The sequence below is a fragment of the Osmerus eperlanus genome, chromosome 4, assembly GCF_963692335.1.
Source record: "Osmerus eperlanus chromosome 4, fOsmEpe2.1, whole genome shotgun sequence".
Classification (NCBI taxonomy): domain Eukaryota; kingdom Metazoa; phylum Chordata; class Actinopteri; order Osmeriformes; family Osmeridae; genus Osmerus; species Osmerus eperlanus.
In genome coordinates, this window is record NC_085021.1 from 9,117,203 (window position 1) to 9,129,815 (window position 12,613).

The 12,613-nt window shown below is 53.2% G+C and overlaps 1 protein-coding gene across 4 annotated transcripts in view; it reads left to right on the forward strand.

Annotated features, from left to right (window-relative positions):
* The first annotated feature begins 2,741 nt into the window (after nucleotides 1-2,741).
* The window catches only part of sulf2b (sulfatase 2b), a 14,915-nt gene continuing 5,043 nt past the window's right edge, over nucleotides 2,742-12,613 (forward strand). The window contains exons 1-14 of one of the 4 annotated variants that reach the window (XM_062458683.1): nucleotides 2,742-2,877; nucleotides 2,932-3,122; nucleotides 4,966-5,196; nucleotides 6,881-7,120; nucleotides 7,542-7,693; nucleotides 7,791-7,960; nucleotides 8,777-8,927; nucleotides 9,185-9,360; nucleotides 10,324-10,452; nucleotides 10,963-11,019; nucleotides 11,124-11,253; nucleotides 11,394-11,646; nucleotides 12,228-12,483; nucleotides 12,586-12,613. The exon at nucleotides 12,586-12,613 is cut by the window's right edge and continues 69 nt beyond it. In XM_062458683.1, the coding sequence (XP_062314667.1) occupies nucleotides 5,022-5,196; nucleotides 6,881-7,120; nucleotides 7,542-7,693; nucleotides 7,791-7,960; nucleotides 8,777-8,927; nucleotides 9,185-9,360; nucleotides 10,324-10,452; nucleotides 10,963-11,019; nucleotides 11,124-11,253; nucleotides 11,394-11,646; nucleotides 12,228-12,483; nucleotides 12,586-12,613 (1,917 nt within the window). In that variant the 5' untranslated portion in view covers nucleotides 2,742-2,877; nucleotides 2,932-3,122; nucleotides 4,966-5,021. Of the gene's footprint in view, nucleotides 2,878-2,927; nucleotides 3,123-4,965; nucleotides 5,197-6,880; nucleotides 7,121-7,541; nucleotides 7,694-7,790; nucleotides 7,961-8,776; nucleotides 8,928-9,184; nucleotides 9,361-10,323; nucleotides 10,453-10,962; nucleotides 11,020-11,123; nucleotides 11,254-11,393; nucleotides 11,647-12,227; nucleotides 12,484-12,585 lie in introns of all 4 variants that reach the window. The other 3 variants (XM_062458684.1, XM_062458685.1, XM_062458686.1) reach the window with 3 other exon arrangements.

A 12,613-nucleotide genomic window follows, 5' to 3' on the forward strand; every position in this document is an offset into this window, starting at 1 on the left:
ACCCAGGGAGGACTGTGGTTAGATATACTGTGGATGGATAGCTTAACATCTAGTTCTGTCAACAACACATGCACGCACACAACCATAGAACCTGCTGGGACCATAGAACCTGCTGGGCTCGCTCCATTCGGAGAGGTCTAACAGTAATGGTTAAGCCGGGCTGAATATTGTCAACTGGCCAGGCTTCACCCAGCCCCCCTCCTCTGAGACCAGCCACAAGGATGGATATAGGCGAAGCGGCTTGTCATGACTGGATTTAAATGAGAAAAGGCTGGTTTTGTTGTGGAGGTGAAAGGAAGCCAAGCTAGTTGGAGGGTTCCCACTGTAGCAGCATGGCTGGCTCACACACCAGCAGAACGGCCGGACGACCACAGCGCTGCACTACAGCTGGCGAGAGAGGGAGCAGGAGGACTGGAGAGAAGGAAGGAAACAAAGAGAGAGAGAGAGAGAGAGAGAGAGAGAGAGAGAGAGAGAGAGAGAGAGAGAGAGAGAGAGAGAGAGAGAGAGAGAGAGAGAGAGAGAGAGAGAGAGAGCAGCTGGGAGAGTAACCGCTTCAGCCAGATTAGTTTGCCGGTTACACTCGCGTCACCCATTTTGAGTGGCTTTGTGTCCCGTACTATCATGCCACCCCTCAACAAACACACTCACACACACACACAATATCCTTCAGCGAGCCCGATGGAGGACAGCCGATAATGTATGCGGGATCTTAGGTGAGTAAGTGTGCGAGTGTGTGGGAAACTGGGATGTTGAAACTTCATGTCTGTTGGGTAAGATGGCTCCGAGTTCCAGATCCAGCACTCTGGATGTTTTTGTTTAGAACTCGCTGAACCCTGTGGTTCCTCTCTGACCTGTGCTGCGGTTCTCCCCCGAGGAGAAGGCATCCTGCCCGTCTGCCTGTGTGTTCCTGCTGTGTGTGTTCCTGCTGTGTGTGTGTCAGGGGCTACGCTGCTAAAGCGATCACTCTGACAATTACACGCCTCCCCTCAACGTGCTAATTAATGACTGGCTCTGGCGGCTAGCCAAGGATGGAGGAGCATGGATCGCCTCCACACACGCGCGCGCGCGCACGCACGCCCATGCAAACACACTCATGGAACACAGACTCATACACCCGCACTCATGCACACACACGTACACACACACTCATATGCACACACTCATGCGCACACACACGTACACACACACTCATATGCACACACAGTCATGCACACACAGGAGGGTTCCCTGCTGAGAGAGTGGAGTGAGAGCGTGCATGTGGTAGGTAGATGATGGATGAGGAGACTCGGAAGCTGACTAGGCTGTTTTCCTGCTCGGTGAGAAGACAGAGGAAGAGACAAGTGTTTCCTAGAGGTGGCACGGCTGGTGGCTCTCTCTCTCTGCCTGTCTATCAATCTCTCTCTCTCTCTCTCTCTCTCTCTCTCTCTCTCTCTCTCTCTCTCTCTCTCTCTCTCTCTCTCTCTCTCTTTCTCTCTCTGTCTCTCTCTCTTTATCTCTCTCCCTCTTTATCTCTGTCCCTCTGACCTTCTGTGTCTCACTTCGTCCTAATTTCTTCTCGCCTCGCCTCCTTTCTCTTTCTTTTCCTCAGGTGATCGTTCTTCCTCTTCTCTCTCCGCCCTCCATTGCTCCACTTGTCTTTTCTCATTTTCTGTCTCACTACTCCCCTTATCTCTCTATTGGATTCTGAACAGTCCAACAGACCTTTCGCTCTCACTTTCTCTGTGTCTCCTACACACACACACACACACACACACACATACACACACACACGCTACTTCACTTTGAGGGTGGCAGTTGTTAATGTGGTGCGATAAGGAGAGCAAATGGACAAAGTTAATTAAAAAGATAGGGCAGTCAATCTGACTCCGGTCTTCTGTCTTTTCTTTAACTCACTCTGACTATCGCACCCTCTACTCCAACTTTTTCTCTTTATCTCCCCCCTTATTACCCCCCCTCTCTCTTTCACTCCCTTACTCACTAGCCCTTTTTTTTAAACAAGGACTGGTATTACAAACCACATCACATCACTACATCTCATCACTACATCACTACCATCACTACATCACATCGCTACCCTCCATACATTACTACAGTCCATCACATCACTACATGTATTCTTTACAACATACCTAAACATCACACTACTGCAGATTCAGTGATAGTGAGCCTTATCTCAATATCACCGCATCCCTCCCCAGGAGTCACTAGACAGCCGACTAGAGCTGTCTTTGTCTGGGCCCACCGGGGGTGGGGGGGGGAGAGGTAGAAGATGTAAAACAACCTTACATCAGTAAGGGGCTTTCACTGGATGCAGGAGGTAGGAGGAAGCAGATGGGCTCTGTGTCTCTGGAGACAAGAAGCCCCACAATCCAGCCCCTTTACAACAGCTCTGGGCTGGGGAAGGGCATGGGAGGGGAGAGGAGAGGAGGCTGTGGAGTTAGGGGGGAGGAGAAACGACGAGGAGGGGAGGAGAGGAGGAGAGGAGGAGGACAGGACAGGACAGGAGGAGGGGAGGAGAACACATCAGGAGGAGATAGGGGGTGTCCGAGGAGGAGAGATAGGTGATGAGGGGAGCACTGCGTACAACAGAGCGGACTCTGCGTGGAGGAGGGGGTGGAGAGGGAGAGAGAACAACGAAAAGAGAGGGAGGGAGGGAGGGAGGGGGGAGAGAGAGAGAGAAAGTGCACACAACAGAGCAAGAGCGCGGAGCACAGAAGCAGGAAGAGCTCTGACAGTGAGACAGGGAGGTGGAGAGAGAGGGAGCAGGAGGTAGGAAGACAGAGCGCTCCGAGGATCGGAGAAAAAGAGTGAGAGATTGAGCGGCAGAGTAATAAAGCCAGGGTCAGAGACACGGAAAGCTGCAATTAGTGGAGAGAGGTGAAGAGAGACAGAGAGAGAGAGAGAGAGAGAGAGAGAGAGAGAGAGAGAGAGAGAGAGAGAGAGAGAGAGGTGAAGAGAGAGAGAGGTGAATAGAAAGAGAGAGAGGTAAATAGAGAGAGCGGGGTGGAGGAGCAGCCAGGAGGACCACTGCCATGAGATGCTAGGCTGAGGGAGGATCTACTGTTGTCCTTGGATACCAGAAGGAGCAAGAGAGACGGAGCGCTTGGCAACACTGTTATGAGGTAGGACTACAGATGGAGGGATGGCTGCTGGGTACTAGAGAGAGATAGAGAGAGAGAGAGAGAGAGAGAGAGAGAGAGAGAGAGAGAGAGAGAGAGAGAGAGAGAGAGAGAGAGAGAGAGAGAGAGAGAGAGGAGAGAGAGAGAGAGAGAGAGAGAGAAAGAGAGAGAGGGATCAGAGAACAGAGGAGTCCATGCTCTGGAGAATCTATCAGCGGATCATTCCTGGTACTCTTTCCGTGTTGGTGTCTGTTTCTCTGTTAGCTGGGAAGCGGGCGCTCTGCGGCTGCTGCTGAGGGCTGCTGCTGAGGGCTGCTCTCTGCTGCTCTGCCGGAGCAGCTGGCTGGCTGGGGTTCGACGTGTTTGTCTTCCTGTGCTGTGTCTGTCTGTAGAGCCCACTTCCTCATTGTGGTGGGTGCCTGGCAGTGGCTGGAGCGATGCTGGGTTTCTGTTTGTTGCGACAGCTCAACAGGAAGTTCTCTGCCACAGCAAAGTTTGTTAGATTTTTGTGTAAAAGGGTGTACAGAGGTTAGACTGGGGGAGGGGGGGGGGTGTACTATGGATGAGTGGGACGGGTTAGGGTTAGGGTTAGGGTTAGGCTAGTTGGACGAGGCTGATTCCACCAGGGAACATATACTCCATGGCAGTACCTATAATATAACAAACAACTTAGTGACTGAGCTCTGCTACCAAACAGGGTTAGAGGAGGTTTGAAGCACTGTTTCATAATGTTTGTCTGTGACATAACACACACTCAAACACACACCAACACGCACATACACACAGGATTACACCGTAATAGAGTGAAATGAGAAAGGAGTTACTGTGTGTGTGTGTGTGTGTGTGTGTGTGTGTGTGTGTGTGTGTGTGTGTGTGTGTGTGTGTGTGTGTGTGTGTGTGTGTGTGTATATGTGGTGTGTTGGAGACAAAGCAACCAGGTAGGGGGTGAGTGTAATCTCAGATTGTTCACAGTGGGAACAGAGAAAGATCTACCAGCCCTGCATGCTGCCTGTCTGTGTGGGTGTTTGTGTGTGTGTGTGTGTCTGTATTGTGTATTTGTGCGTGTATTGTAAATGGAGCTCTGGAGCACTCTATTCAGATTACCCAGAAGTCCGAGTGTTGTGCACAGAGCCCCCAGGCTCCTACAGGGCTGGAACACACACAATCCTGCTCAAGAGATCTTCTGCTGCCACAGCACCATCCTGCTTCCCCTCCAGTAGGCTACAATAGACACTGGAACACTGCTCCTGTCTGGATTGTCTTACTGTAAGGTGCTGGTCTGGGGTAGAGCTAAACCTGGGTGTTGGGGTGGTACGCTATTCCCTGGGCTGGGCCTTTATCTGTTCCATTTAAAGAAAATACAAATGAGATCATACTCAAAATCAGGATTATTATTATTATTGATCGCAGTCCGAGGCTGTACAATAAAATACACACAACATTGTACAGTACATGTTACACATAACTACTGTACACGCTACACACCACATACTACATACTACATTATACACAGCACACGTCAGTAACCGTTGCACTGTTGGTTGTAAGTCTGCATGGTTTCTGTCGTCCTGTCTGACAGGGGTGTCCACTGCTCTTCAGAGATGGTTTAGGGCTCTGTCCTGGACTCCACATTCCTCTTGTCTCTCTAATTTACGCCCAGATCCTGGTGTGTGTCCTGTGGTCCATCTCCTCATGTGGGAACTGACACAGGCAGACATAAAACATCTCAGTCTTTCGACTTCTTCCTCCACAACACAACTGTACAAACGACAGACAGCGCACTGCTAGCTCCACGTTGAGCTACGCACGACTGAGTCACTATTTCTCAACTTCCTCTCCTCCCCAGGCGGTGAGCAGCAATCCAGGCAGCGGATTGGTTCAGCGGCAGGGTTAAAGGTCACCATGGCGGGGCGGGGCCTGTGCCCCCGCCTCTTCCTGCTCCTGGCGCTTTTCTCTCTTGGCCACGCCTCCATCTTCCTGTCCAGCCAGCGCCTCAAGCCCCGCCTTCAGCGAGACCGACGGAACATTCGACCCAACATCATCCTCATCCTCACAGACGACCAGGACATAGAGCTGGGTGAGCAAAACGCCTGCACACCACACCCTGCACACCACACCCTGCACACTACACCCTGCACACCACACCCTGCACACTACACCCTGCACACTACACCCTGCACACCACACCCTGCACACTACACCCTGCACACCACACCCTGCACACTACACCCTGCACACTACACCCTGCACACTACACCCTGCACACCACACCCTGCACACCACACCCTGCACACCACACCCTGCACACTACACCCTGCACACTACACCCTGCACACCACACCCTGCACACTACACCCTGCACACCACACCCTGCACACTACACCCTGCACACTACACCCTGCACACTACACCCTGCACACCACACCCTGCAAACTACACCCTGCACACCACACCCTGCACACTACACCCTGCACACTGCACCCTGCACACTGCACACTACACCCTGCACACTACACCCTGCACACCACACCCTGCACACTGTACACTACACCCAGCACACTACACCCTGCACACTACACCCTGCACACCACACCCTGCACACTGTACACTACACCCAGCACACTACACCCTGCACACTACACCCTGCACACCACACCCTGCACACTGTACACTACACCCAGCACACTACACCCTGCACACTACACCCTGCACACCACACCCTGCACACTGTACACTACACCCAGCACACTACACCCAGCACACTACACCCTGCACACTACACCCTGCACACCACACCCTGCACACTACACCCTGCACACTACACCCTGCACACTACACCCTGCACACTGCACACTACACCCTGCACACCACACCCTGCACACTACACATGGACTACACTGTCCATGAGCCCTGCCGTGTGTGTGTATGGATTGGTAAGTAAATACTCATCCTTCAATAGAGCCAGAGAGCAGCCACTCCATTAGGATTGGCAGCTGTGCACACACACACACACACACAATCATTTCAAGGGTACCTAAAAAAAGTACTTGTGTCCAAATTTGGAAGAACACTTTAGCTTAACACTTTAGTACCCCTGCTTCCTCTCCCTGCTCTGCTCTGAGCACTACTCAGAACACACTGACTCTTTACACACACACACGCACACATACGCTCACACACACACATAAAATACGTTCACGATCACTCTTTCACACACACGGACACTCACACACTCATACACACAGACACTCACACACACAGACACTCATACACTCACACACTCACACATGGAGAGATAATTAGCAGAACAGATGACATGCTGTCTCTATCGCTGCTCTATTGTGTAGAAGAGAGAGTGGGCAGTCTGGCCCTGAGGAGAAATCTGACTGACTGCGGCTGGAATACCGGTAGTTTGTATGAGGGAGTCAGGTGGCTGAGCAGTGAGGGAGTTGGGCTAGTAATCTGAAGGTTGCCAGTTCGATTCCCAGCCGTGCCAAATGACGTTGTGTCCTTGGGCAAGGCACTTCACCCTACTTGCTTCGGGGGGAATGTCCCTGTACTTACTGTAAGTCGCTCTGGATAAGAGCGTCTGCTAAATGACTAAATGTAAATGTAAATGTATGACAGTCTCCCTCTCTCTGTCCCTCACCCCCTCTCTCCCTCTCTCCCTCTCTCTCTCCTACTCTCGCTGCACCTCTCTCTCTCTCTCTTTCTCTCTCCCGCTCTCTTTCCGTCTCTCTCTGACTCCCTCCCTCCCTCAGGGTCGATGCAGGCGATGAACAAGACTCGTCGGATCATGGAGCAAGGGGGGACCCACTTCACCAACGCCTTCGTGACCACGCCCATGTGCTGCCCGTCGCGCTCCTCCATGCTGACGGGGAAGTACGTCCACAACCACAACACCTACACCAACAACGAGAACTGCTCCTCCCCCTCCTGGCAGGCCCAGCACGAGCCGCGCACCTTCGGAGTGTACCTCAACAACACTGGGTATAGGACAGGTCAGTCCTTCTCTCTCTCTCTCACGCACACACACGGGCACTGACCCACACACAAAGGTACAGGCTTACAGCATGCAGACACACACACACACACACAGTGTTGGAGCTGTCGGGGGGGGGGGTCGCCAGCCCAGACACACACATGCACACACATCAGGCATGGACAGTGTGTATGGTGCAGTGTGTTCCAGTTGAAGATCAGCCCCGCAGTCATAACAAAGGAAACGTCATTTCTGCTGCCAGACCTGTCATCTTCCATTACTGTCCCGAGGAAAGCACAGGACTTGCGGGAAAGAACAGACACACACACACACATTCTCTCACCCACACAACATACTTGGACTAAGTCGGCACACACACAAATATGATCACCCACATATTCACAATGGTTGTCTCCCTCCTGTCTCTGTCTCCGGCTCAGCCTTCTTTGGGAAGTACCTGAACGAGTACAACGGCTCCTACGTGCCTCCAGGGTGGAGGGAGTGGGTGGGGCTAGTGAAGAACTCACGCTTCTACAACTACACCCTCTGTCGGAACGGCCTCCGGGAGAAACACGGCTCCAACTACCCCCAGGTCTGGACCTCTGTCTGTTTGTGTGTGTGTGTGTGTGTGTGTGTGAGAGAGAGAGAGAGAGAGAGAGACCCTGACTGAGTGGTGTGTGTTCTGGCAGGACTACCTGACAGACCTGATCACAGAGGACAGTGTGAGGTACTTCCGCTCCTCTAAGAGGGTGTACCCCCACCGGCCCGTCCTCATGGTGCTGAGTCACGCCGCGCCCCACGGCCCCGAGGACTCCGCCCCCCAGTACAGCACCGCCTTCCCCAACGCCTCCCAGCACATGTGAGGCTCCCCGCACGCACACAATCCCACACACGTGCTCACACACGCACTCACTCATACACATGGACACATACACACAGAGGGAAGCAGATTTGTGGAGGGAGGGAGGGAGGGAGGGAGGGAGGGCTGGAAAGAGGAGTTTGTCTGTTTCAGGATTAGACCTGTTTGTTCTCCAGAGATAATTCAGAGGGTGGTGATGGTCCCTCCTTCACACTCCCACTTTCTGACTGTATGTGTGTGTGCGTGCAAGCGTGTGATTAATGACCAGGGGCCCCAAACTTTCGTTACCTCCACCCAGTATTTTACACCCTTTTACACGCACACTAACACACACTAACACACACTCACTCCCAAATGCACGTCCTGCCTGAATCACTTTAAAGATTCATCTGTGCCAAAAGGCAGCCAGTCTCTTTAATTAAACCAATGAGCAGCTAGCCAGCCAATTATAGCTAGCAGACACTAACAGTCCTCCCTGCAGACAGAGCATGAGTGGGAGGGGAGTGATGGGGGGGGGCAAGGCAGGAGGGGAGGTGAAGGGGGAGGAAAGAGCGACAACTGATAGGACACAGCAGACCTGCAGGGTGAACCCTCCAGTCCATGACTTCATCAGCACTATCAGCAGTAGGAGCAGGACCACTGACTGAACCCTCTCTCCCCCTCTCTCTCCTCCTCTCTCTCCTCCTCTCTCTCCTCCTCTCTCTCCTCCTCTCTCTCCCCCTCTCTCCCACCCCGCTCACCTCTCTCCCCCTCTCTGTCCCCCTCTCTCTCCCTCTCTCTCCCCCTCTCTCTCCCCCTCCACCCCCCCCCCCCCAGCACCCCCAGCTATAACTACGCCCCCAACCCAGACAAGCACTGGATCATGCGCTACACGGGGGCCATGAGGCCCATCCACATGGAGTTCACCAACATGCTGCAGAGGAAGAGGCTGCAGACGCTGCTGTCTGTCGACGACAGTGTGGAGAAAGTGCGTGCCCACACACACACACACACACACTCACACACACACACACACACACACACACTCACACACACACAAGGTTGGTTGAGGGGCAGTTCTTTTGCTTGTAAAAAGGGCTATCCAAATACATTTTGTTTTGATTTGATTTTGACACTAGTCTTCTTTCCATGTGCATTATCCTTACTACGTTGGTGGTATTTGGTGGTGTGTGTGTGTGTAAATGTGTGTATGTGTCATGTTTGTGTGTGTGCCGTGTGTTGCAGATCTACAACATGCTGGTGGAGACAGGAGAGCTGGATAACACCTACATCATCTACACAGCGGACCACGGCTACCACATTGGCCAGTTTGGACTGGTCAAGGGCAAGTCCATGCCCTACGAGTTCGACATCAGAGTCCCCTTCTACATCCGGGGGCCCAACATAGAAGCTGGCTCCATGTGAGACTGGGGGAGGGGCGGGGAGGGGGGGGGGGGAGGTGAGGAGGAGGAGGAGGAGGAGGAGGGAGGTCTTTCTGGGTCACATGACCCCAGTTTAACTGATGGAGAGAAGCAGTACTCTCTCTCCTGTACTGTAATCCTCTGAAGTCTACAGCTGGGGAGGAGTGTGTGTGTGTGGTGTGTGTGTGTGTGGTGTGTGGGTAGGTGTGTGTGTGTGCATGTGGTGAGAGCATGTACTCTGTTCCCTAGAAAAGCAGATTAAGGGAGGGAAGCCATTCCGCGAGGAGATCATGTGATACTCTAGCTGGGTGGGTTGGCCAACACAGGGATGAGGGGGGTAGGTAGAGTGGGGATGAGTGCAGAGATTGAAGGGAGATCATTCAATTCAACTCATCCCCTCCCCTCTCCTTTCTTCTCCTCCCTCCCCTCTCCTCTCCTCCCTCTCCTCTCCTCTCCTCCTTCTCCTCTCCTCTCCTCCCTCTCCTCTCCTCTCCTCTCCTCTCCTCCCTCCCTCCCTCCCTCCCTCCCTCCCCTCTCCTCTCCTCTCCTCTCCTCTCCTCCCTCCCTCCCTCCCTCCCTCCCTCCCCTCCCCTCTCCTCTCCTCTCCTCTCCTTCCTCTCCTCCCTCTCCTCTCCTCCCTCCGCTCTCCTCTCCTCCCTCTCCTCTCCTCTCCTTTCTTCTCCTCCCTCCCCTCTCCTCTCCTCCCTCTCCTCTCCTCTCCTCCCTCTCCTCTCCTCTCCTCTCCTCTCCTCCCTCTCCTCTCCTCTCCTCTCCTCTCCTCTCCTCTCCTCTCCTCCCTCCCTCCCTCCCTCCCTCCCTCCCCTCCCTCTCCTCTCCTCTCCTCTCCTCCCTCCCTCTCCTCTCCTCCCTCTCCTCTCCTCTCCTCTCCTCTCCTTCCTCTCCTCCCTCTCCTCCCTCTCCTCCCTCTCCTCCCTCCCTCTCCTCTCCTCTCCGCTCTCACAGAAACCCCCACATGGTTCTGAACATTGACCTGGCCCCCACCATCCTGGACATCGCTGGGGTGGACACTCCTTTTGACATGGATGGCAAGTCCATCCTCAAACTGCTGGATACAGACCGGGCCTTCAACAGGTACACACACACACATACACAAGATGTAGCATTGGATTAGCTAAAGGACAGGGGGGCAGAGGAGAGGAGAGGAGAGGAGAGGAGAGGAAAGGAGAGGAAAGGAGAGGAAAGGAAACAAAGGGAAAGGATAGGACAGGAGATCAACAAATAGCGAGTCCAGACTGGATCAATATCTCATATTTGTTCAGCTGGCCCATGGAAGGTCAGAGCACTCAGGGAAGAAACCAATTTATTTCCCGCTGTTTCTTTTTATTTTCATCTTCCCCTGTTTCAACACAAACTCTCCCCTTTGATACAGAGTACCTAAAGAGTGGTATCGATCATATCCAATCACAGAGTACCCATTCTTCTGCTGAAGCAATAAGACTAAAGCCATTTCTTCAAACAAAGACCTCGAACTACAAATACGTGGAGAAACCTTGCTCAGTGACTGAAAGGGAATGTAGAAACCATGTTATACAGTCCCACCGCACACTGTAAAAGGATTGAACCTGTTCTTCTCCCACCAAGGTTCCAGGTGAACAAGAAGGGCAAGGTTTGGAGGGATTCCTTCCTGGTGGAGCGAGGGTGAGTGTCCTATCTGTCTCTCTCATCTTCATCGCTGTGGGATCAAACAACTGGCAGCCCCGCCTGCCGCTCACACCGGACTGGGATTGGTCTGTCGTCAACAGGAAGTTCTTCCATAAGAGAGATGATGAAAAGGAAGTGGCACAGGAGGAGAACTTCCTGCCCAAGTATCAGCGTGTGAAAGACCTGTGTCAGAGAACCGAGTACCAGACGCCCTGCGAACAGCTGGGACAGGTACACACACACACACTTGTGAGCACAAGCTCTCCCCGCGCACACAGACACACATGCACAGACACACACACACACACAAGCAAGCTTCTGAGAGATGCTCAGTAATCCCAACTCACCTTCCGGGTGTGTGTGTGTTTTAGAAGTGGCAGTGTGTGGAGGACTCTACAGGGAAGCTGAGGCTGTTTAAGTGTAAGGGGGTGGTGAGGGGGGTGTCCAGGGGCGTGGTCAAGGGCATGGCCAACCTGCCGCTGGGGCGGGTCCCGAGCACAGCCAGCATCAAGTCTCAGCTCTACCGACGAATCACAGAGCCTGACGACTGTAACTGTGGCGGCCCCCCCAGCCTCCCTGGACTACGCATCAACTCCTTCAAGAAAAAGTTCCTCACCAAGAAGAGTAAGTAGAGCATTGGACCTCTCTCTGTCTCTCTGTCTCTCTGTCTCTCTCTGTGTCTCTGTCTCTCTGTGTCTCTCTCTCTCCGTGTCTCTCTCTGTCTCTCTGTCTCTCCGTGTCTCTCTCTGTCTCTCTGTCTCTCTGTGTCTCTCTGTCTCTCTGTGTCTCTCTCTGTCTCTCTGTCTCTCTGTGTCTCTCTCTGTCTCTCTGTCTCTCTGTGTCTCTCTCTGTCTCTCTGTCTCTCCATGTCTCTCTCTGTCTCTCTGTCTCTCTGTGTCTCTCTCTGTCTCTCTGTCTCTCCATGTCTCTCTCTGTCTCTCTGTCTCTCTGTGTCTCTCTCTCTGTGTCTCTCTCTCTGTCTTCATCTCTTACACACACTGTCCTATCTATTTGACCTCAGGCAGTTTTCCTCTTTGCTCTCATGTTGTGGTGTGATGTGAGGCTGCCACCTAGTGGACCTGAAGGGAGTGCAGGTGGTGTGTTCTGAAGCTGTCTAACCCTCTACTGTTCTCACCCACCCTCCTCCTCTCTCGTCTTCCCCCTTTACCTCCTCCTCTTCCTCCCTCCTCCTCCTCCCATCTCAGAGATGAAGTCCATGAAGAGCTACTCCAGGAACCGCTTCAGTCGCTCTGTCTCCATGGAGATGGGCGGAGACCTGTTTGCTGTCGACCTGGAGGATGGCTACCAGCCTGTTCCCCGCGGCAACCTGAGCGAGGGCGGGGCAGTGACCCATGGGCCAATCCAGGTGGAGGATGAGGCCAGTGGAATGGGAGGAGTCACCACACAGCCCAAGACCAGTGAGAGTCTGGAGGTGCCCTCATCCATCAAGGTCACTCACAGGTAAGTGTCTCTGCACCCTAGTGTGTGTGTGTGTGTGTGTGTGTGTGTGTGTGTGTGTGTGTGTGTGTGTGTGTGTGCTAATGGACAGTGTTTGCGTTGCAGGTGTGCCATCCTGGCCAACGACTCAGTC